The 24,678-nt window shown below is 40.0% G+C and overlaps 1 protein-coding gene across 1 annotated transcript in view; it reads right to left on the bottom strand.

The window, feature by feature from the left end:
• Positions 1 to 726: 726 nt before the first annotated feature.
• The window catches only part of SLC9C1 (solute carrier family 9 member C1), a 97,402-nt gene continuing 73,450 nt past the window's right edge, over positions 727 to 24,678 (bottom strand). Inside the window, exons 22-28 of the mRNA XM_059686169.1 lie at positions 21,090 to 21,188; positions 20,385 to 20,558; positions 13,242 to 13,373; positions 12,920 to 13,105; positions 10,996 to 11,122; positions 3,818 to 3,870; positions 727 to 789 (exon numbers count right to left, since the gene is read on the bottom strand). Coding sequence (XP_059542152.1) covers positions 727 to 789; positions 3,818 to 3,870; positions 10,996 to 11,122; positions 12,920 to 13,105; positions 13,242 to 13,373; positions 20,385 to 20,558; positions 21,090 to 21,188 — 834 coding nt within the window. The remainder of the gene's footprint in view (positions 790 to 3,817; positions 3,871 to 10,995; positions 11,123 to 12,919; positions 13,106 to 13,241; positions 13,374 to 20,384; positions 20,559 to 21,089; positions 21,189 to 24,678) is intronic.

Below are 24,678 nucleotides of genomic sequence, written 5' to 3'. Positions count from 1 at the left end.
TTTTAAAAATGAAGATAAAACTATTTATCTGAAGGTTATTTTTTAACCCAGTGATATGTTCTTTGTAACATAAGTCATAGAAAGCACTCATATATGCAAATATTTCCCCAACAGATGCCACATTTGAACAATCAGCAGCCAGACTGGTCTATTCATTGTTCCCCCGAAGTCCTGTATCCTCTATTCTGAACATCCTTTTCCTTTCTCCACAAAGACTTTGCTCATACTCAACAGGCAGCTATTTCTTTTTTGAATTCCTATAACTTCAGTTGGCACTATCCATAGTGTATCTTGTATTGTTATGTAATTGTCTTCTAATATGTTTTGTCTCCTCAAAGTCATAATTATTGCTTGTTTATATCTTCCACAGTACATGACAGCTTGGAAAATGAGCTGCTGAATTGGGAGCAGCCAATGTGAGATTTAGTAGAATATAGAGAGGAAACTGTGAGTCTATAAAGTTTTCAGAAATCTAGATTAAGAAATCTTATTTAAGAGTTAATTTTCCAAATGGGGATTTAGAAATTGTGTCATTAGAAGAAGCAACTGGCTAGTGGAATGGATATATTGCAAATAATGACTAGTGGAAAGTGGTATACAATTCACACTACTACACAAAGCACAAAGGAACTTCTGGCTTCAATCGGTATCTATCTCCAACAACAGGGGTGCTCCTGATCATGCCGAGGAAACCGGCAGCTTACCAGATTTTCATCCAGGCTTATTCTACGTGTTCTTAATGGTTTCCTCCTCCTTGGATTCATCAGGTATTTCTGTAGGCTGCTGAGTCTAGAAATTAAGACAGGAGATAACAGTCACATTAAGAGTCAGATCTATAAAGCAGTGCTGGTTGATGTTGTGACAGGCCTTTTTATTATGTAAAGGTAAAGACACAATGGGGGGGGCAGGGTAAGGGTTTAAGGAAGTGGTTCTCAACCTTCCTAATACCGCGACCCTTTAATACAGTTCCTTATGTTGTGGTGACCCCCAATTTCATTGTTACAAATTGAACATAATTAAAGTATAGTGATTAATCACAAAACAATATGTAATTATATATGTGTTTTCCGATGGTCTTAGGCGACCCCTGTGAAAGGGTCGTTTGACCCCCAAAGGGATCGTGACCCACAGGTTGAGAACCGCTGGTTTAAGGGGAAGTGGGAAGGGAGCTGTCCCAGAAACATAGCCAGGATCCAACATCAGGGAGAAAAAGCATCCTATAAAATAAAAGGCTAATATGCAGATTGTCCCCTCCAAAGTTTGACTATTTGCTATGACATGTGCTGACCACCAGGGAGTGGCGCAGAATGAAGGAAGTCTCTGGCCAGCAGCCAGCAGCTGGGGAAGGAAAGTCCTAATTGGCCCTGATCGTGGGCCAGGCCTAGGGACCCTACCCATGCACGAATTTCATGCACCAGGCCTTTAGTCTACTAAATCACCCAATTTGATGATTTCTATATGTCTCACTAACTGATGCTTCTAATATTTAATGGACTGTCTCTCTCTTTCACACTACTTCCTCTGTATCAATAACCATTGTGCAATCAATTTTTTTAATTATGAAAAAGCAGCACAATAGGGGCATATGTATAGGAAGATCATTAGCATCCCTGATTCTCTCTTCCATTCCACAAAATATGCTGTTAAGCTAATCCTACAAACCTGGCAACTGGCCAGAACTAAGGAGAAAGAAGGCCTAATCAGTGGGCTCTAGAAGCCATAATATTTTATCTTAATTCTCCTCCTCCTCACTTTAAAAAAAAATGTAATTTCCCTTTGTTATATTCTTGTCTTCAGCAGCAACTGTGTTGGAAAAATTAGAGGAGGTTACTGTACCCATATTTTTAAGAAACATAATATGAGGAAAACAAAAGAAGTTTGAAGAAGTAGTTTACAAAGTTAAGAAGGGATTTACAGAGAATAATGGAAGTGTTTGGATTGTTTGCTATGCATCAGACACTTTCCATTTAATCTCCACAGCAGCACTATGAGATAGGTATTGCTATTATCTTATTCTTATAGATGGGGAAAGTGATGCTTAGGCAGGTTAAGAAATTTGTCCAAGGTCACATGTCTAATAAGTGATGGAACCAGGAGACAAACTCAGGAATTTCATGCCAGTATCCACATTCTTAGTCCCTAGGCTACTGGGTTAGGAGATCCAGGTAATAAGCAACATCCAGGAGGAGTTTCGAGGAAAAGCTTCCCCAGGAAGACTACAAAATACTTCAGGAGGGAGTGAACCTCCTTCTATTATGCAGGATGGGAACTTGGTATTAAAGAAGAGCGTTGGCCTCTTGAAGGCCAGGGAACTTGGATACATTTGAATCAAAGACACCTTCACTGTCCCCACAGAACTATTAGGATAGTATAACCACCTTTCATTCAACACACGCTTGTGAGGATGTAGGAAGCAGATCCACCTTGGCTGCTTGAGGCAGTCCCTGCAGGGATGTTTCAAGGGACCTGGCGTATATGGCATATTGTTCTTAATATGTTTGCTCCCCTCTTAACAGCTATGTGTTTTAAACAGGACCACCTCCCTGAGAAAGGTTGTTTCCCCAGAGGGGTGGTTGGTCGCTTTGATCTTTGCTTGGAGTGACCTCCTTCAGTTACTTCCTTGTAGCTTAGTGGAACAATAGAGTAACCTTTGAATGGAGATGGGACGCCCCCTGGCCTTTTGTATAGAATGGATAGGATTGGGACCAAATAGTATAAATACAGATGCTAGATGACAATAAAAAAAGAAGAACCTGGCTATGATGATCACCTAAACACTGACTTCGTGTCCCTCATTCTTCGCAGACTCCGTCCACACCTTGGGGAACCTCTGGACCCACTGCGGCTGGACTGCAGCATGAGGAGAGATTGGTGGGAGGGGGAGACGAGCATGCATTTTCAGAATTTTATGCCTAGTGCTAATCAAGCAAGTGGACTTCATTGATGTACAATGTATTTTTAAACAACCAAGTACATAATTTTCTGGCTTGTGTATTTGTAGCAAACACTCCTCAGACTCTGGGTAGTATAATTCGCAATTCCTGGAGTAATACAACTAGCTTGACAGAGACTGGAATTGAAAGTAAGCTACCTAAGATCCAGCCTACTTGTAGGAGGTTACTGTACCCATATTTTTAAGAAACATAATATGAGGAGAACAAATAGATATTGTGAGGGACTTTCACTCTACTTCTTTTTGCCCCAATTTCATTTCCCGGGGCATTTAGTGTTTATTAAGTTGGGATCTTTGTGCAAAGTAGTGGAGGGTTTTGAAAATCCCAAGATCTCCAAGTAACCTATTCAATTTCATCATGGACCTTGAAATTAACCAGTCTTTGTCAGCCTTTCTGAATAACTTAGGTTAACCTAGTTATATTACAGCATTTATTATTGAGCTTCTGCTTTGTGACAGGCACTGTGAAAACAGGGGCAAGCTGCCTTCAGGTTGGAAGATCCCCAGTGCACAGCTGAGGGGAATTTAAGCCTTCAGTCAGAGTTTCAGCGCAAGGTGGAGGAGTGGGAGGGCCATGCACACTACAACCACAGCCATTCGGTAGTGCCTGGTTGCTTATGTGATTCAAGAGGAATATATTGGCATCTCCTGAACTTTGTTTTTCATTTCTGTAGTATTTACTTCAAAATAGAAATACAATTTCCATTGTACCTTGTGCTAAGAGTAAGTGCTCATCTCAAAGTCTACAAAATGATTAGCAGGTAAAATCATGCAGAATAAAAGAAACACATTGGTAGTTTCAATAAATGCAAAATTCTTTTTTATCCAAAATACAACTTAAAAAAAATAATACTTTAAATTTACCTTGGTAGGTTTTTCAAACTGAAGGTCTTCTTCATATAGTGTGATTGAAGCTGCTTCAAAAAACAAACAAACACTATGTTAGTTCAAGCACTGAAACAAAGGATTGTTGAATCTCTCACAGTGAGGGCCTGTGATCTGAAATTGGTGGTAATTCCAATTGGTGGGAAGAAGAGTCACTTTTTAAAAATAGGATTAGCAGTATTTTATTATAAAGATTATGTAACAAATATGCAGAAAGTTTAGAAAATAGAGAAACAGAATCATCTATTGTCCCACCATCATCAAACACACACAAACATACACACACACACACACACACACACACACACACACACACACACATATATATGAAAGTATTACATATGTCGCCCAGTTATTCACCATACTATTGTCTGTGACCATGGGTTTTGCATGTATGCATACAAGTCCTTTGGTTGATCTCTTCCCAATCACCCGCACCTTCCCTTTGAAATTCAACAGTCTGTTCTATGTATCGAAAGCACCAGGTCCATTGGTAAGCAGCAGGATACATAAGAAAGTAAATAAGTTACATTCCATGCTTTCTTGTGGTTTATATTCTAATGGAGTAGACAGACTATCAAACGTACAACTAAAAAATACAATATGAAAAAATAGTACTGCATGCAATAACGGGCTATAGGAGCACATGGGAGAATGCAATTTTGTGAATTTGAGATGTTATCAGTGATGGCTCCATGAAGAAGCTGAAATTTAAAGGCTAAGAAGAGATTAGCTTCAGGGAATGGGGAGATGTGAGGAGGGGTCCAAACAGGAGTATGCTAAGGTATAGGAATGAGAGACCACCAGCTCTCATTACCATGTTGATGTGGCTCAGTTTTAGAGTGAGAAGGGGAGATGGCTGATAAATGGGCAGATGGTGAAGGTTCTAATATCACGTCCTGCTTATACTTAATCTAAAACCCTTCAAATGATAACAGTATTGTGTGTCCATATGGATTCAGTTTTATAACTGTAACATAAAAAAATAAAATTTATTTAAAATAAGCAACATAATATTACATACATCATTGCTATTTTTACTTGGCATATGTCATTGGCCTTTTTCAAATTACAATGTGGAAAATCAATTGTTGATTGATATAATAATTTAATCAATTGTATATCATTAGACATTTGATTACTTCTAATATTTGTTTTTATAAATAATGCTCAAATTACCATTTTTTACTGGGTTTGCTTTATTTTTTCAGAGTAAATGTCTAGGAATTACATTATTATTAATTTAGCTTTTTATTGAAGTATAATGAAATAAATAGAAATTATATTACTTAAACAAAAGATGTAAATGCATTTCATAGCTTTGGGAATCTTGTGATAAGTTTATCAATTTAACTGATGTCAAGAAAGTGAGAATATATATTAGATTCACTACATTTTTTTTGGTCAATAGGCTTTATAATTATTTTTTTAAATCTCACTAATTAAATAAATGAAACAAATTCTATTTCTTTAAATATTAGCAGTTTTAAAAACACTCAAAACATTTAAACACATGAAGGCTAAATAAAATGTTATTAAACAATGAATGGATTACCAATGATATCAAGAAAGAAATAAAAAAAAAACTTTCTGGAAACAAATGAAAATGAACACACAACAACCTAAAATCTATGGGTTACAGCAAAAGCTGTCCTGAGAGAGAAGTTCTGCATAACAGGCCTACCTCAAAAAACAAGAAAAACTTTTCATAAGTTATCTAACCCTACAACTTAAAGAATTAGAAAGAGAACAACAAGAAAAGCCTTGAGTAAGTAGAAGGAAGGAAATAATAAAGATTAGAGGAGCAAAAAATGACATGGAGGCTAAAAAAAAAAAAAAAACCCCAAAAAACAGTACAAAAAATCAATGAAACCAGGAGCTGGTTCTTTGAAAAGATAAACAAGATTGATGAACCATTAGCCAGACTCATCAAGAAACAGAGAGAACACAAATAAATAAAATCAGAAACAAAAGTGGTGTCCTACAACTAGGAGGAAAGAGAAACCCACACGGACACTCAGAGGAGGCGCAGTGCTGAAGTCAAATTCTGAGGTGCGGAGTGCGCGGAGTGGGCTGGCGGCGGAGGGCGCGGTTGGCGTTTTCAATCGGGAGGGAGTCCCAGACTCTGAGCTCCAGATCCGGGCGAGTCTTTAGGGACCCAGACTCAAACGGGAGAAGCGGGACTGTCTGGCTTCAGTCAGAGCGAGTGCAGCTTTCTCTCCGAGCTTTGCAGCGGGTGCTGGGACTCAGAGAGGCAGAGCCCCTGGAGACAGGACTGAGAGCCGCCATAACTGCTCTCTCCGGCCCACCCTGTTGATCCTGTGTGACCCGCCCCGCCCAAGCCCTGCACAGAGGCATTTGCTGGATAGCCTCAGGCAAAGGCTAGATTAGCACCTCCCTAGAGGACAGAAGTTCTCTCACTGCTGACACAGCTGATTCTCATAGCCACTTGGCCTGGAGGTCAAACCCTCCCTGGAATTAGCTACAACAATCAAGATTTAACTATAAGACTTCGAACAAAGACCACTAGGGGGTGCACCAGGGAAGCATAACAAAATGCGGAGACAAAGAAACAGGACAAAATTGTCAATGGAAGATATTGAGTTCAGAACCACACTTTTAAGGTCTCTCAAGAACTGTTCAGAAGCTGCCGATAAACTTAATGAGATCTACACGAAAACTAATAAGACCCTCGATCTTATATTGGGGAACCAACTAGAAATTAAGCATACACGGACTGAAATAACGAATATTATACAGACGCCCGACAGCAGACCAGAGGAGCGCAAGAATCAAGTCAATGATTTGAAATGCGAGGAAGCAAAAAACATCCAACCGGAAAAGCAAAATGAAAAAAGAACCCAAAAATGCGAGGATAGTGTAAGGAGCCTCTGGGACAGCTTCAAGCGTACCAACATCAGAATTATAGGGGTGCCAGAAGATGAGAGAGAGCAAGATATTGAAAACCTATTTGAAGAAATAATGACAGGAAACTTCCCCCACCTGGTGAAAGAAATGGACTTACAGGTCCAAGAAGCGCGGAGAACCCCAAACAAAAGGAATCCAAAGAGGACCACACCAAGACACATCATAATTAAAATGCCAAGAGCAAAAGATAAAGAGAGAATCTTAAAAACAGCAAGAGAAAGAAACTCAGTTACCTACAAAGGAATACCCATACGACTGTCAGCTGATTTCTCAACAGAAACTTTGCAGGCCAGAAGGGAGCGGCAAGAAATATTCAAAGTGATGAATACCAAGAACCTACAACCAAGATTACTTTATCCAGCAAAGCTATCATTCAGAATTGAAGGTCAGATAAAGAGCTTCACAGATAAGGAAAAGCTAAAGGAGTTCATCACCACCAAACCAGGATTATATGAAATGCTGAAAGGTATCCTTTAAGAAGAGGAAGAGGAAGAAAAGGGTAAAGATACAAATTATGAACAACAAATATGCATCTATCAACAAGTGAATCTAAGAATCAAGTGAATAAATAATCTGATGAACAGAATGAACTGTTGATTATAATAGAATCAGGGACATAGAAAGGGAATGGACTGACTATTCTTGGGGGGTAAAGGGGTGTGGGAGATGTGGGAAGAGACTGGACAAAAATCGTGCACCTATGGATGAGGACAGTGGATGGGGAGTGAGGGCGGAGGGTGGGGCGGGAACTGGGAGGAGGGGAGTTATGGGGGGGAAAAAAAGAGGAACAAATGTAATAATCTGAACAATAAAGATTTAATTAAAAAAAAAAAAGAAACAAAAGTGGTGAAGTAACAGCTGACCCTACAGAAATACAAAGGATTGTAAGAAAAGACTTTGAACAACTACATGCCAACAAGCTGGACAACCTGGGTGAAATGGACAAATTCCTAAAAAAATATAATCTTCCAAAACTGATTCAGGAGGAATCAGAAAACCTGAGTAGGCCAATAGCAATGATGAAATTGAAGCAGTAATAATAATACAATAAATTCCCAGCAAACAAAAGTCCTGGTCCAGATGGTTTCAGAAGGCAGTTTCACCAAACCTTCAAAGAAGAGCTAACACCTATCCTCCTCAAACTATTCAAAAAAAAATCCAAGAGGAAAGAACACTTCCAAGCTCTATTTATGAGACTAGCATTAGCATAATTCCAAAACCAGATAAAGACACTACAAAGAAAGAGAATTACAGGCCAATATTCCTGAAGAACATAGATGCTAAAATCCTCAATAAAATGTTAGCAAATCAGATCCAGCAATTTATTAAAAAGATCATACATCATGACTAAGTGGGATTTATTCTAGGGATGCAAGGCTGGTACAATATTTGCAAATTAATAAATGTATTACATCACCTAAACAAATTGGAAGACAAAAATCCCATGATCATATCAATTGTCACAAAAAACATTTGATAAAATCCAACACACTTTTTTGATAAAAACTCTCAATAAAGTGGGAATAGAGGATTCATATCTCAACATAATCTGATAAACCTACAACAAACATCATACTCAATGGGCAAAAACTAAAACCATTTCCCCTAAGAACAGGAACAAGATAGGGATTTAACTTTCACCACTATTATTCAACATAGTAATGGAAGCTCTAGCTTCAGTGATCAGACAAGAAGAAAAAATAAAAGGCATCGAAATTGGATAGAAGGAAGTTAAACTTTCATTATTTGCAAATGACATGATATTGTACATAGAAAACCAGAAAGACTCCATCAACAAAACTACTAGATTTAATAAATGAATTTGACAACGTTGCAGGATACAAAATTAACACCCAGAAATCGATAGCATTTTTATACCATCTACCATTGCAACAACAAAAAAATTTAACATACTTAGGAATAAACTTAACTAAAGAGGTAACAGACTTACACTCTGAAAACTACAGGATGTTGAAAAAAAGAGAGGGAGAAAGATAGAAACAAGTGTAAGAATATAGAGTGTTCGTGGCTTGGTAAAATTAAAATGTCCACTCTGCCCAAAGCAACTACAGATTCAATGCAATCCTTGTTAAAATATAAATGGCATATTTCACAGATATAGAACAAATACTCCAAAAATTTATATGGAATTAAAAATGACCTCTAATAACTGCAGCAATCTTGAAAAAGAAGAACAAAGTAGGAGGAATCACAATACCAGATATCAAGTTATACTATAAAGCCACTCTAATCAAAGCAGCCTGGCACTAGCACAAGAACAGTCATATAGCTCAATGGAACAAAATAAACAGCCCAGAAATCAACCCAAGCCATTACATTCAAATAATCTTTGTCAAAGGAGACAAAAACATACAATAGTGTCAAGACAGCCTTTTCAATAAATAGCATTGGAAAATTGAATAGGTACATGCAGAAAAACAAAAATAGACCACCAACTTATAGCATACACAAGAATAAACCCAAAATGGATAAGGCTTAAATGTAAGTCATGAAACCATAAATATCCTAGAAGAAACCATAGGCAGCAAAATGTCAGACATCTATCCTAGCAATACCTTTGCGGATATATCTCCTAGGGTAAAGGAAACTAAGGAGGCATAAAGAAATAGGACTACATCAAAATAAAAAAGCTTCTGCACAGCAAAAGAAACCATCAACCAAACAAAAAGGGAGATGACTGTAGGGGAGAACATATTTGGCAATGATACATCTGATAAAGATTTAGTATCCCAAAGATATAAGGAACTGATACAACTTAACAAAAGAAAAACAAACAATCCAATTAAAAAATGAGCAAAGACCCAAATAGGCACTTCTCCAAAGTGGACACACAGAAGGTCAAGAGATATATGAACAAATGCTCAAAGTCACTGATCATCGGAGAGATGCAAATTAAAACGACAATGAGGTATCACTTCACACCTGTCAGGTTGACTCCCGTCAACAAATCAACAAATGACAAGTGCTGGTGAGGATGTGGAGAAAAGGGAATCCTAGTACATTACTGGTGGGAATGCAGATTGGTGCAGTCATTATGGAAAACAGTATGGAGTTTCCTCAAAAAATTAAATACGGAACTGCCATTTGACTCAGTGATCCCACTTCTATGAATATATCAAAAGAGATCTGAAACACCAATCAGAAAGAAGGTCTGCATCCCTATGTTCATAGCAGCACAATTTACAATAACTAATATCTGGAAACAGCCCAAGTGCCCATCAGTAGATGAGTGGATAAAAAAGCTGTGGTACTTTTACACCATGAAATATTATGCAGTAGCAAAAATTTTTTGAGACAGCATGGAGGGACCTGGAGAGTATTATGCTAAACAAAATAAGCCAGTCAGAGAAAGACAAGTATCATATAATCTCACTCATATGTAGAATCTAATGAACAAAATAAACTGATGAACAAAATAGATCCAGAGACATAGAAGCATGGAACAGACTGTGGAATCTCAGAGGAAAGACGGAGGTGGGTTGGTAGGAGGGAAGAGATTAAGCAAATAACTTGTATGCATATATATGACCCATAGACATAGATAATAGGGTGGTGAAGGCCTGGGGCAGGTTGTGTAGGCAGGTTACAAAAGATCAATGGGGAGAGGGGGAGAAAGGGGACGCATGCAATACTTTCAATAATAAAGTTTTAAATATATATATATATTAGCAGTGTTAAATGTTTTTCACATTTTACTTTCAATGTAAATTTCCTCTGAATTATCTTTTACTGATCTACCTAAAACTTATTTTCACAGTTTTAATCAATGGCATAATAGCAGATATTAAATAATAATTTAATGTTTATCATGAGAAATTTGTATGAAGTTTATTAAATAGGTACCCATTCAATTCCAGTGATTTATATCTCTGTTGCTCAGACAGTATAACACTATTATTAGTATTATTATTATATAATATGTTTTAATTTTTGGGAAGAGCTACAAGTTCCCTCACTGATAATTTTTTCATATTATATTTATAATTATACATGTTTAATTCTTACAGATGAAATATAGAATAATTTATACCTATAACATAGACATTTTTAGTGCCACAAATATTTTAATGCATCCATTAAAAATGTAATATGGCAGTTAAAAGGATTCCTCAGTACTCTAGACAGGATGAATACAATTTCCAAATATGTATATAGCTATTTTATAAATGGAAAGTAAGTTCTCAATTGCTCAAGGAAACCTAACTCACATTCTCGTGCTCCTGAAACAGATGATTTAAGTGAAGGTTCAAACTTTTTAGTGTTCCATCTGAATTTTTTCTTATCAATCGAAGTCTGAACAATCATTACCTTTGTGAAATTTTCAGTGCCTTGTATCTGAAAGTTGACAGACTATAAGTTAATTTCTGAATAAATATCATACCATTAAATGTTCCTCTTGTAAGCTCCTATCCCAAGCCCTCTCTAAATATCTGTGCCTGAAAATTGAAAACATCATTAGATATTAGAAGATATCTTAAAATCTCTGGACATGCTGGTTTTATGAAAGTCAGTATTCCATATACTTTCACTGATTTTTAAATATTTTGCTCATTTCTCTTAAAGTAAGAAAAATGATCAAGAGTTAATTATCAATGGTCCCTTAAAATATCACCCAAAGAGTTTTTTTGGGGGGATTGTTTTTTATTTTTCACAGGGCAGAAACCAAGTTTAAAATACCATGGCATTTCAGGCATGTAATTCAGCATAGAGAATATAGTCAATAATATTGTAATAACTATGTGCCAGTGGGTACTTGAATTATCAGGGTGGAGGGGATCACTTCATAAATTACATAATTGTCTAAACACTATGCTATACACCTGAAACTAATAGTGAATGTCAACAGTAATAAAAATTATGGAAGTTCCAGAAATCCAACTGTGTGTTGTGGCTGTTTTCAGTGTGCTCTGAATAACATCGGTCCCCAGATCCACAGTGAGCAGGGCTTTATCCCTAGCGGAGTAGACAGAGTTGGGCAGGCTTTGGGCTGCCATGAGATTCTCCTGTTAGGCCTTCTACATTCCCAGCTAGCACCTGCACCAATGTTCTGTTATTATGTATTCAAGACTAGAGGTTGAGAGCACCATAGTGAAGAATAACATTTAGCTTCCTGTCAGTGGACATCACATTGGTGTTGGTGGGGTTCTACTTAGAAAATTTTCTTGTAACCATTTCTCACCACAGGATTTCTCTTAGTCCCACCTCGTGTTTCTTTTGGGTTCCAGATTTAGCCTGTAAGTACTTTTATCAAAGCTGTAAATGTTTTATTTAGCGTATTTTATGTTTCTTTCCACTTGGCTGAAAGCTTTTTTGAGGGAAAGTTGCAAGTTTCATTTGTCTTCATCACTTTAGCATCTAGCACTATTTCTGAACACACAATGCAGTATACACATGATGTGTTGTGGAATTGTACATCTGAACCTGTATAATTTTGTTAACCAGTGTCACTCCAATAAATTCAATAAAATGAATAAAAATTTAAAAATTAAAGTATATACCTAACTTAATTGGTTCTAGGCTCCCTTTCCATTTACTTTCTGTAGCTGTATTTTATATGTCCACTGATTTCTCCTGACACATGCCCACTTATTCTACCCCAACATACATACACGCACATATGATGCGTGTGTGTGTGCACACAGTCTTCTTTCTTTCCTTCTTCACATGGCATAGCTTCTCATTTTTATTGGAAGAAAACTTGGCAGCTTGAAAATGAGATGTTATTCACTTTTACATCCATTGCAGTGTAGCTGGGGAAGTACCACTGGTACTCAGTTCAGCATGGGCCCAGAAGAACGTTTTTAGGGTAGTCTTGATACAGCCCAGAGAGTGTGGTCCTTTTGCAATGTCTAAATGAGCTTAATAGGCCCTCTTTTGCTATTTACCATTGAAAAATTTAACTGTGGCCAAAATGTACAGCTTTGCCTGCTTCATTGACATTGAGCAGGCGTTGCTTGGTGTTTGGGTCACTCAGTGCCAAAGCAATCAATGAACTTGGGATAGGCGTGTGTTTATGAAATGAGATGGGAAAGGAAGAGAATAGGAAAGGGGAAAGGTGACAATTTTTCTAACATTAATACATTGTTGGACATATAGCATACAACCTTGAAACATGAATCAATATTTCTTTACCTGATGGCATGTTAAAGGAATTAAGGAAGGTGCTTTATAAGCTTTTCGCAAATGACAATCTTCTACAGCTCCATGTATAAGGATGACATAAATAACATGTTCATCATAGATGTCACATTTGGTGCTCTTTGGTATATCTTTTACATAAATATTACAGAGCTTTAATTGCATCTTGTAGGTCCAATCCTGGAGGGAAAAATTTTTTTGTAGTCCACTTTTTGTTTATAAAGTTTAATATAAATTCCTTAATAGTTAATTTCTAACAGTACTTGAATGTAATTTCACTCAGAGAAAAGGATATATTTACATAAACACCTCTTACCTCATAGGATAAATGTTCCCTGATTTTTTGGGCAGTAATAGAAAGTCCAAGTTTTAGCCACATTTTATATTCAATGTCAGGAGACAAGTATTCAAAAGCATCGTACAAGTGACTTTTGGGAATAAAACATGTCTGGAAAAAGTGAGATATAAATTTAATATTTTATTCTGTTCACTTATAGTTTAAGGAAATAAGCTTTACTCATTTATCTATAATATTAAACCTAAAAAAGCTAATCTAATAAAAGAGAAACATGCAAATTGACTGCACCTCTGCTACGCTCCAAGCCATGTGCACCAGCCAATCAGAGCGACTATATGAAAATTAACCCAGCCACGGAGCTGGAGCAAGCAGGAAGCTTGGTTGCCCCGGCAATGGAGGAAACCAAGCTTCCCGCCTGCCCTGGCTGGCTGTGGCCTCCACTCAAGGCAACAAAGTTTCAATTATAGAAGATAAATAAATCCCAGATACCTGCTTCCACCCAGCCTCCACTGGGAGCTTGGGTGGCTGGGGGTTGTGGCCAGCCTACAAACAGCCATTCAGCCCCTCACCCAGGCTGGCCAGGCATCCCAGGGTGAAAATTTTTGTGCACCGGGCCTCTAGGTAAATTATATAAGATTCATGTTACTGCCTAGAAACCTAATAAAATGTTTGTATTAGTAAATATTCGTGTGATCTTGTTATGCTCTAAGTAGTAAAAGACTACATGATCCAATGAAAGGTTCTTTATTATTTTTACAGATTCTGAAAAAATAAAGAAAGAAAACAAGGTGTCCAGAATCATTTAACTTTTTAAACTAAAGATGTAAATATTTCCATAAATACATTATTTGAGGGGAACAGCATTTTATGCAACAATAAAATGCTGATGCTAATAACAAAATAAGACTATTCTTAAAAAAAAGACTATTCTTATTCCATTAGGAATAAGATATTATGAATGTACAAGACATTGTGTATGTTGGTTTTTATTTCTCTTATGTATCTGTAAGTGAGATTATTGGTTTTTATTTCTCTTATGTATCTATAAGTGAGATTGCTGGATAAGATGAAGTGAGGTTTCTAACTTCATAAGAAACTGCCAAACTATTTTCATAAGGAGTTGTAAGATTTTACACTCTTTTCAGCCATGTCTGCGAATTTCAGTGTCTTCGCATCCTTGCCAGTACTTGGTATTCAGTCTTTTAAAAATTTTTAATCATTATAGTTGGTATAACCTCATCATACTTTTAATTTGAATTTCTCTGAGAGCTAATGATATTGAGCATCTTCTTCATGTGTTTATTGGCCACTTGTACATTCCTTTGTGAAGTGTCTGTTCAAATCCTTTGTCCAATTTTTAATTTGGTAACTTGTCTTATTTCTGAGTTATAAGAATTCTTTAAAGGTTCCTTTGTCCTTTGTCAAGGCCTTTTTTAGATAAAGGTGTTGTGAAAAGCAGCCCCTCCCCTCAGTCCATTGCCCTTTTCATATTTTTTATGGTGTCTTTTTAAAGAGCAGAAGATTTTTAATTTTAGTGACATCAAGTTTATCAATATTTCCTTATGTGGTTGGTGCTGTTTGTGTCCTGGCTAAGAAATTGTTGCCTATTTCAAGATCTCCTGCGTTTTCTTCTGGATTGTTTTATGGTTGTAGTTTTTATGTGTAGGCCCATGGTCATTCCCAGTTAATTTCTGTGCATAGTCTACCATTGCTTCCACAGAGACATCTAGTTTGTCAGGATCATTTGTTGAAAATGTCGAAAATCAGTTGACTATGCATATGTGGACTTATTTCTTAATTCTCTCCTCTGTTTCATTGATCTATATTGCCTTAACCTTAGGCCAATACCATACCATCAATCAATACCATCTTGATTATTATATATTTACAATGTCACCTTATATGATTCTTTATCAAATTTGTTTTATCTATTCTAGGTCCTTTGAATTTTCATATGCAGTTTACAAGTAGCTTGTACATTTCTATAAGATTTCACTGAGGTTGCATTAACTCTATAAATCAATTTTGGAAGAATGGATATCTATATCCTAATATATATAAAGAGCTAGGTGCCCATCACAACTGAATGGGCGACCAGTCACCAGGAAGTGCATGGGGCACCTCTCGGTCCTCCCCTCCCCTGGCCCCCGAGCAGCTCACTATGAGGGGGGGCTGGTGTTGAGGTGGGACTGGGGACTGTTGAGCGGTGGTGGCGGGCTGCTTCGCGGGGTGGCAGTGAGTGTAGCGGAGCAGTCACCCAGGCAACAGTGAGTTTCGTAAAGCAGTCCGGGGTGGGGGAGTTTTGCGGAGCAGTCACAGGGTAGGGGGAGGGGGAGTTTCACAGAGCGTCCAGTGGCGAGCTTCGTGGGGTGGCAGCAAGCTTTGTGGAGCAGTCGAGGGACAGGGGGAGCCTTGCGGAGCGTCCTGGGGCGGGGAGCTTCACATAGTGTTGCAGGGCAGCAGAGGCCATGCGACAGAGGCCATGCTAGGCCTAGGGACCCTAACCACATGCTGGGCCTCTAGTCTATATATATAAAGAGCCAAGGGCTGTCACATCTGAAACAACAGAGTGGATGACCAAACAGGCTGAGTGGGGTGACCAGGCCAGAATGGGAGTTAGTGAGGGACAACCAAGCGACTGAGCAGCAGGCTGTGTGGGGCTACCAGGCTAGAAGGGGGGGGGCAGTGAGGGGCGATTGGGCCAGCAGAGGGGGCCAGTGAGGGGCAACCAGGCTGGTGGGGGGGCAGTTGGGGGCAACCAGGCCAGTAGGGGGGTAGTAAGGGGTGACCATGCTGGTGGGGGATGCAGTTAGGAGTGATCAGGTCAGCAAGCAGAGGTGATTAGGGTTGATCAGGCTGGCAGGCAGGTGAGCAGTTGGGAGCCAGCGGTCCTGGATTGTGAGAGGGATGTCTGACTGCTGGTTTAGGCCTGATCCTGTCCAGTCAGACATCCCCTGAGGGATCCCGGATTGGAGAGGGTGCAGGTTGGGCTGAGGGGACCTGCCCCCCAGGCACAAATTTCATGCACTGGGCCTCTGGTGTATATATAAAAGCCTAAGCAACCAAACAACTGAATGACCGCATGACTAGTCGCTAGGACGCACACTGACCACTAGGGGGCAGAGGCTAAACACAGGAGCTGCCCTCTGGTGGTCAGCGTGCTCCCACAATGGGAACCTCTTCTGCCTTCACAGCAGCGCTAACGAGCAGCAGCAGGTGCAGTGGGGCCAGAATGAGTGGGAGCAGTGAAGCACCTAGCCCGGGCTCGGGCTACTTCCTGGCCACCTGCCACTTTTCATACTACTCCATCCCTCAGGGGATGTCAGACTGCTGGTTTTGGTCCACAGGATTGGGCTGAAACCGGCAGTTCAACATCCCCTGAGGGGTCCCAGATTGTGAGACAGCACAGGCCACACTGAGGGACCCCACTGGTACAGGAATCCGTGCACCAGGCCTCTAGTCTTAAATGAAATTATGGCTTCCAATCTATGAAGATGTTCTACCTCTTTATTTACTTAGAGCTTCTATAAATTCTCAAGAAAATATTTTTTAGTTTTCATTGTACAAAAGGGCTTGCACATCTTATGTTAACTTATTCTTATCCACTTATCTAGTACAATAGGGTTAGAAAAAGAAATAACTGACATAAGAATTATAAAGAAAACATTAAAATTGTCTCTGTAGATGACATGATATCTACATTTCAAAAATCCTAAAGAATCTACCAAAGCTAACTAGGATTTATAGCAAATATGGCAATGTAGCAAGATACAACTTCAAATTCCAAACAACTGGAAAAAAATTTAGTTTTGTCTCATCCTGTGCATGTGCAGCTCACCCCTCAACTAGTGACTTACAGAGAACCATCACACAGACGCCTCAGCCCCTTCCAGGTAACTCCTTGTAGGCCTGGCTCTGCAGATTCCTGCCAGGTTAGCTGCCCCAACTTCCAATCTTCCCCTTCTTAGATCACCTTCCATTTTGGTTATTGTTGCTTGTGGCTGGAAACGGTCCTATGCAGACGGTCAAGACAGATGTGGAGCTTATATTGTGAGTGTCTCTTCTCTCAAGGTTTCTAGACAGACACTGCCTATTTCCCAATGGCTGAAAACATTTGCTTCACATATTTTGTTAAGTTCTATGGTTGTTTCTGATGTGCACTAATATGCTACCAATAGCTTCATTATAGCCAGGAGTTGAAGGATAGGGTATTTTTATGCAATCCCAAGTGTATAATTCTACTTGTATATATTTTAATATGTACTGCTGAATGATAGAGACATTTTAAAGTTTTCCTTTGCCTTCTTCCTCTTCCCCACCCACTTTTAAGGCAATTAGGTCATTTGGCCTGAAGGGCCTCCCACATTCTAGATTTATCTAACTATTTTCTCCTGGCGTTAATTTGTTTCTCTCCTTCCTGCCTTTTCTGTAAACCCAGTAGATCTAGAGGCTTCAGGTTTTGTCTTTCATTGTATAAGAAGACTTTCTGGATGGTACCAGTACTTCTACTACATCGTATCATGAGGTACATGATATTAAGTTGTCCCACTTTTAATGATGTTAAGATTGTCCTTAAGGTGGTGTCAGCCTGGTACTTGCATCATAAACTTTTCCATTAAAATATTCCACATCAATTGATGGTTGAAGCTTAGATCCATTATTTCATAGAGATGGCAAGATGGAGATATTCTAATTCTCTCATTCTGTATTTGTTAGCTGGAATTCTTTACAGAAAAATTTTTCCTCATCATTTTTTGTTGTTGTTGTTACCTTGGAAGAATTCATAGTGAATAGGCAGGATAAATGTTTAGTTCTTTTTATTGATAGCCCAGAAACCTTATCCTAATTAAAGAGTAATATGCAAATTAACCATCACTCCCTAACTCTGTCACTCCCTCACTCCATCACAAAGATGGCGGCAGCCACAGAGCTGGAGCAAACAGGAGGCTTGGGTTGCCCTAGCGATGGAGGAAGCCAAGCTTCCTGCCTTCCCTGGCCAGCACTGAGCTCCACTCAAGGCTAAAAAGTTTCAATGATAGAAGATAAATATATCCCAGATACCTGCTTCCAGCTGGGGTGGCCTCCGCTCAAGGAGGGGCTGGGAACATGGGTTGCCAGGGGCAACCAAGGCTTTGAGCTGGACCAAGGCAACAAAGTTTCAATTATAGAAGTTAAATAAATCCAAGATATCTGCTTCCAGCCAGCCTCCACTGGGAGCTTGGGTGGCTAGGGGTTGTGGCCAGCCTGCAAACAGCCATCAGCCCCTCACCCAGACTAGCCAGGCACCCCAGTGGGGATCCCTACCTTCAAGGGGGTGTGTCCAGCCTGAAAACAGCCTCAGCCCCTCAACCAGGCCGGCCTCATCCCCATGGGGTGAGGGTCCACACTGTGGGGCTTGACCAGCCTGAAAACAGCCATCAGCTTCTCACCCAGGCTGGCCAGGCACCCCAGTGGGGACCCCTACCCTCAAGGGGGTGTGTCCAGCCTGAAAATGGCCCTCAGCCCCTCACCCAGGATGGCCAGACACCTCAGGGGGACCCCTTTCCTGAAGAGGGTGTGGCCAGCCTGAAAACTGCCCTCAGCCCCTCACCCAGGCTGGCCAAGCACCCCAGCAGGACACCCACCCTGATCTGGGACACCTTCAGGGAAAACCAGTCAGCCCCCACCAGTGCACCAGGCCTCTATCCTATATAATAAAAGGCTAATATGCAAATTGATCCTAACAGCAGAACGACTGGGAATGACTGGTCACTATGATACACACTGACCACCAGGGGGCAGACGCTCAATGCAGGAGATGCCCCCTGGTGGTCAGTGCGCTCCCACAGGGGGAGCTCTGATCAGCCACAAGCCAGGTTGAAGGCTGCCAGCACAGCAGTGGTGGCAGGAGCCTCTCCTGCCTCCTCAGCAGCGCTAAGGATGTCTGACTACAGCTTAGGCCTGCTCCCTGATGGCAAGTGGACATCCTCTAAGGGCTCCCGGGCTGCCAGAGGGATGTCTGACTGCCAGCTTAGGCCCGTTCCCCTGGGGAGCGGGCCTAAGCCAGCAGGTGGACATCCCCCAAGGGTTCCCAAACTGCGAGAGGGCACAGGCCGGGCTGTGGACCCCCCAACCCCGAGTGCACAAATTTTTGTGCACCAGGCCAATAGTTGAAAATAAACAATTGGTGTCATTATGACTTATATTCTTTTATGTATTTGTGGGGTTCAATTTTTGCTGCTATTGTTCTTTGTGTGTTCAAATTAGGCCAGTGGGAGCCTCTATTGCTTTGAGGATTTTGTCTTCAATCTTGTCTAGGGAAACTCCCATCCACTTTACTCAATTTTTCTATTACCAGATCTTAGCTGTCTCAGTTTTCCCCCTTTTTACCCTCTGGATTTTGTATTCATAGTTAACACATCCCGCCTAATTTCCTCATGGGAGATCTCATATGATTGTTTTTTCTGATTAAATGCTTCTTTCAATAGTGTAGCTTAACTTTTATTTATTTATTTTTAGCCCTCACCTGAGGATATTTTTCCAATTGCTTTTCAGAAAGGAGGGAGAGAGAGAGACAAAGAAAGAGACAGAGTCAGAGACATCTGACTGGTTGCCTCCCGCATGCACCCGGACTAGGGGCCAGGAGCAAACACGCAACCCAGGTACCTGCTCTTGACCAAGAATTGAAAGCGCAATCCTTCTGTGCCCAGGTGGACACTCGAATCACAGAGCAACACTGGCCAGGGCATTGTAGGTTAACTTTTGCAAGGTATTTTGTCAGGATGTTATACTGGATAAGTACAATTATGTTAACAAGTTCTGTTCCCTTGCCATTTCTTTTTTTTTTTTTTAATTCCCACTATCAGGGGTGGGCAAACTTTTTGACTCGAGGGCCACAATGGGTTCTTAAACTGGACCGGAGGGCCGGAACAAAAGCATGGATGGAGTGTTTGTGTGAACTAATATAAATTCAAAGTAAACATCATTACATAAAAGGGTATGGTCTTTTTTTTCAATAGTTTTATTCATTTCAAACAGGCCGGATCCGGCCCGCGGGCCGTAGTTTGCCCACGGCTGCACTAGATGATAAGCATATACAGTACTAAGTACAAAGATAATCTTAAATTTGATACTAGATATTTAACAAGATACAACAGTAAGACATAGGTGATGTTTTCTGACCTCCACTACAGTTTTGCAGACGGCAGAATATTTCATGGGTTCATTAGTTAAACAGTTCAGCTCTCCTATTGTTTCCCCACTGATCACATAGTCTGTGAAAATTATCTGATGATCTTTTCCCTCTGATTCAGAGAGTAATTGGTCAGCTATCAAACCTGATTTTGATCTTTGAAGCTGTTCAGGAACAAAAAAAGAGAAAAATATGTATGCCAGATAATATACCAAAACTATCTAATTTATGGTTTTCTTTACTGTTGGTTTTAATAATTTTAATATGTGCATATTATTTTGAAAATATTTATTTACTTGTATTTTTAAGCATATTTATTAAATTAGTAATGACTTAGAAACAAAGCATTCTTAAATACTTCAATCTTTCTGATTCCTCCTACTCAGTCAACCTATACCTACCTTAAATGGCTTAATGCCCAACTCAGACAAATGCAAGATGAATAACAATTTATATTATAATTTTTTTATCTTAAATATGATTCTTTTATTTTTTTGTTATCTATGGGAAAGTACAGCTTCAAAGGTGGTGGGTGGCATTATCTATTGCGTTTGAACAAGAATTGCTGTTCAGATGGTAGCTGCTAACTTAAAAAAGAAACAGTGTAGTCCTTAACAGAGAAAACTACTAATTCTCAATTTTATAAAGTTTTTAACTAATGCTCACAAGTGAATTTATAAATAACTCTTCCTTACCTTTATCATACCTGAAATAATTACATAAATTCCTAAGGTCTCATCACCTTCTTCAAATATAGTATTTCCACAATCAAAAGTTATAAGTTTGGCTTTTTCCTAGAATATAATCACCAAATACATGCTATAAACAATATTTTAGCAGTGGTTGGGGATGTTGAAGTTTACACTCTAATACTGTTTTTACAATTTTAAAGTAAATATCACTCAGTAAGATTTGAGGCATTGCATTAGTAATAAATTTGTAAGAGAAAATAGAAATTATGAATAGCAACGAGGAAAAGGTGAACATTCATACATATATCTGATGGGGAATTTATACATGGGTTAAGAAGAAATAATCTAACCTAGGAATAAGAATGTAATGGAAGAATGAAAATATTTTGTCTGGATGAAAAATAATAACAGATGCAGGCTAATGGCAAATATATGTTTCATATATACTTATGCTCTTAAACATCAGATGAATAAAAATGTATTTATTCTAAATATTTTAATCAGGTGGACAAATATAACTGGTCTTTTGGCACCATGTAGATGTAGAGAAAGAATTTATATATATAGAAGCCTAAGTGATCGGCTGACTGGCTGACCAGCCAACCAACCTGTAGGTAGCTATGATGGACACTGACCACCAGGGGGCAGAAGCTCAACACAGGAGCTGCTGAGCTACATTCACTGGCAGCTGTGGTTCTTGGGTGACACACTGGAACCAGAGAGGAGGGAGCCTGATTCCCAGGGTGTGTCACCGAGAACTGCCTTCTTGCAATCTGAGACCCCTCAGGGGATGTCAGAGAGCCGGTTTCGGCCTGATTCCTGTAGGCTAGGCCGAGGGACCTCACCGGTGCATGAATCCGTGCATCAGGCCTCTAGTGTTATTAGAACAAGATAGGCCCATTTATTTGTTTATTCCATAAACACTTACTGAGCAACCCTATTCAATAAGCAAAGTGTCAGGGGATGAATAGTCAGAAAACAAATGAGTTAAAAAATATAGTTCATGGAGAAAAAATGGTGACTGGTAGGAAGGTAGGGAAGGAGAGAGTGTGAGAGCACAAGGAAGTGATAGAGGAGTGTGTGGACATGTGTGGTGTGTGTATGTATGAGCTAGGGACAGTTAGATTATGCAGGTCTTCTAAGGGGCTGCTAAACTGGGCAGTCTTAGGAGGCAGAGCCCCGCTGCCTGCGCGTACACTCTTGGGCGGCCAGCATGGGCACAGAGACCACGCCATCTTGGGAAACAGAGCTGCTTGAGACTAGGATCCTGGCCTCAGCACCACCCAGTCTGATCTCAGACCCATACCAGGACCCTGCAGCCACTGGGAACAGAGACCTGTGACCACAGCTACAGACCTGCGGACACCAAAAGTTCAGAAATCCCCTCGGCAGATCCCTGAGTAACAGAGCCCATCCTCCTCCCTGCAGGCGCGTGGGCGGCGCCATAGTAACTGATAGACCCACCCCTTGCCCAGGCCTCAGTGCTGCCACAGGAACTTTAGCCTGGAAGTGCCTGAGCACCTTGAACTGGTCCTGCGTACTGCCTGCTTCAGGAGTCCTGGGCTGGGAGCAATCGCGCCAACACTGAAAATTTGTCCTGCGTAGCGCTGGGCCCAAGGACCCCATTTCTCTGGGCAAGAGGCAGCACCAAGCACCAGTGACTTGACTGTGTTTCTTATCACCTGCGCCTGAGATCCCTGACTCCCTGTTCATTCATACTAAGAGCCAGTGACTCCAATTCTTGGTGCAAGGGCACACAGGGACCCTGATTCTCAATGCGAGGTCGAGCGAAGCAACAGAGACTCTGAGACTGGATTCTTGGGGAACTCTGACTTCTGGCGCATGCTGGGGGCGCTGACTTTCAACACGCTCCAGGGGGGTCTCTATTTCAGCATGGTGCAGGCAGGGTCCCTGATTCTAAGGGCACGCACGAGGCCACATTGAGTGCTGGCAACACTGACTCTGAGCGAGCCTGGTTCCCACCAACCCACAACAACACATCTTAGTGTCAGAGCTCTTCAGTGACACTAGGGTGGTGTGAGGCTCCCACTGCACACGGCCCAGGCCCACACAACTCGACGTTTGAACCATCTGGAGATAATCAGAATGAAGAGACGACATAACACCCAGAGGAAAGACAATGAGGAGTTGCCAAGCAAGGAAATTAATGAAGTTGAAGCATGCAACATGACAGAAAAAGAATTCAGAATAATGGTTGTACAATTCATTCACCAGATGGATGAGAAAATCAACAACCTATGCAAGAATCAGGAAGAAATGAAAAGTGATATAGCTACAATCAAAAACACCATGGAAAGTTTCAACAGCAGACTAGAAGAAGCAGAAGATCAAATTAGTGAGTTAGAAGATAAGGCAGAGAAACAAGCTCAATCTGAACAGTAACTGGAGAAAAAAATTAAAAAGCAGGAGGAGAGCCTAAGGGAGCTTTGGGACAACATGAAACGAAGTAACATACGCACAATAGGGCTGCAAGAAGGACAAGAAGAGCAGCAAGGATTAGAAAATCTATTTGAAGAAATAATGACAGAAAACTTCCCAGATATGGGGAAGGAAAAAGTTACACAAGTACAGAGAGTCCCAAACAAGATGAACCCCAAAAGACCCATGCCAAGACACGTCAATAACGATGGCAAATGTACAAGAAAAAGAGAGAATCTTAAACGCTGCAAGAGAGAAACAGAGAGTTACCTACAAAGAATCCCCCATCAGATTATCAAATGATTTCTCAACAGAAACACATCAAGCTAGAAGGGAATGGAAGGAGGTATACAAAGTGTTGCAAAGCAAAGGTCTGAATCCAAGAATACTATATCCAGCAAGACTATCAATCAAAATTGAAGGGGAAATCAGGAGCTTTGCAGACAAAAAAAGGCTAAGGGAGTTTATCACTACCAAGCCAGCAATGCAAGAAATGCTTAAAGGAATGCTGTAAAAAGAAGAAATATAAAGGTAAGAAAGAACACAGGCATGAAAATAGAAATGAATCCAAGCACGTACCTTTCAATAATAACTTTAAATGTAAACGGACTAAATGCTCCAATCAAAAGACATCGAGTGGATGAATGGATAAAAAGACATGACCCATATATATGCTGTCTACAAGAGAACCACCTCAGGAAAAGGGACTCACACAGACTGAAAGTGAAGGGATGGAAAAATATCTTTCAGGCAAATGGAAATGAAAAAAAAAAAGCTGGGGTAGCAATACTTATATCGGACAAAATAGACCTCAAAGTGAAGGCCATATCAAGAGATAAGGAAGGCCACTTCATAATATTAAAGGAATCGCTACAACAAGAGGATATAACCCTTATAAACATATATGCACCCAATGCAGGAGAACCCAAATACATAAAAAACCTTCTGGAAAATAACAAGGGAGAGATCAACAACAACACAATCATAGTAGGGGACTTAAACACACCACTGACATCACTGGATAAATCCTTTAGACAAAAAATCAGCAAAGAAACAGCAATCCTAAATGACTCACTAGGTCAGATGGACTTAATTGACATCTTCAGAACATTTTACCCCAAAGCCACAGAATATGCGTTCTTCTCAGGTGCAC

Source organism: Myotis daubentonii, chromosome 3 (assembly GCF_963259705.1).
Source record: "Myotis daubentonii chromosome 3, mMyoDau2.1, whole genome shotgun sequence".
NCBI classification, from domain to species: Eukaryota; Metazoa; Chordata; class Mammalia; order Chiroptera; family Vespertilionidae; genus Myotis; species Myotis daubentonii.
This window is presented reverse-complemented; position numbering and strand designations above follow the sequence as displayed.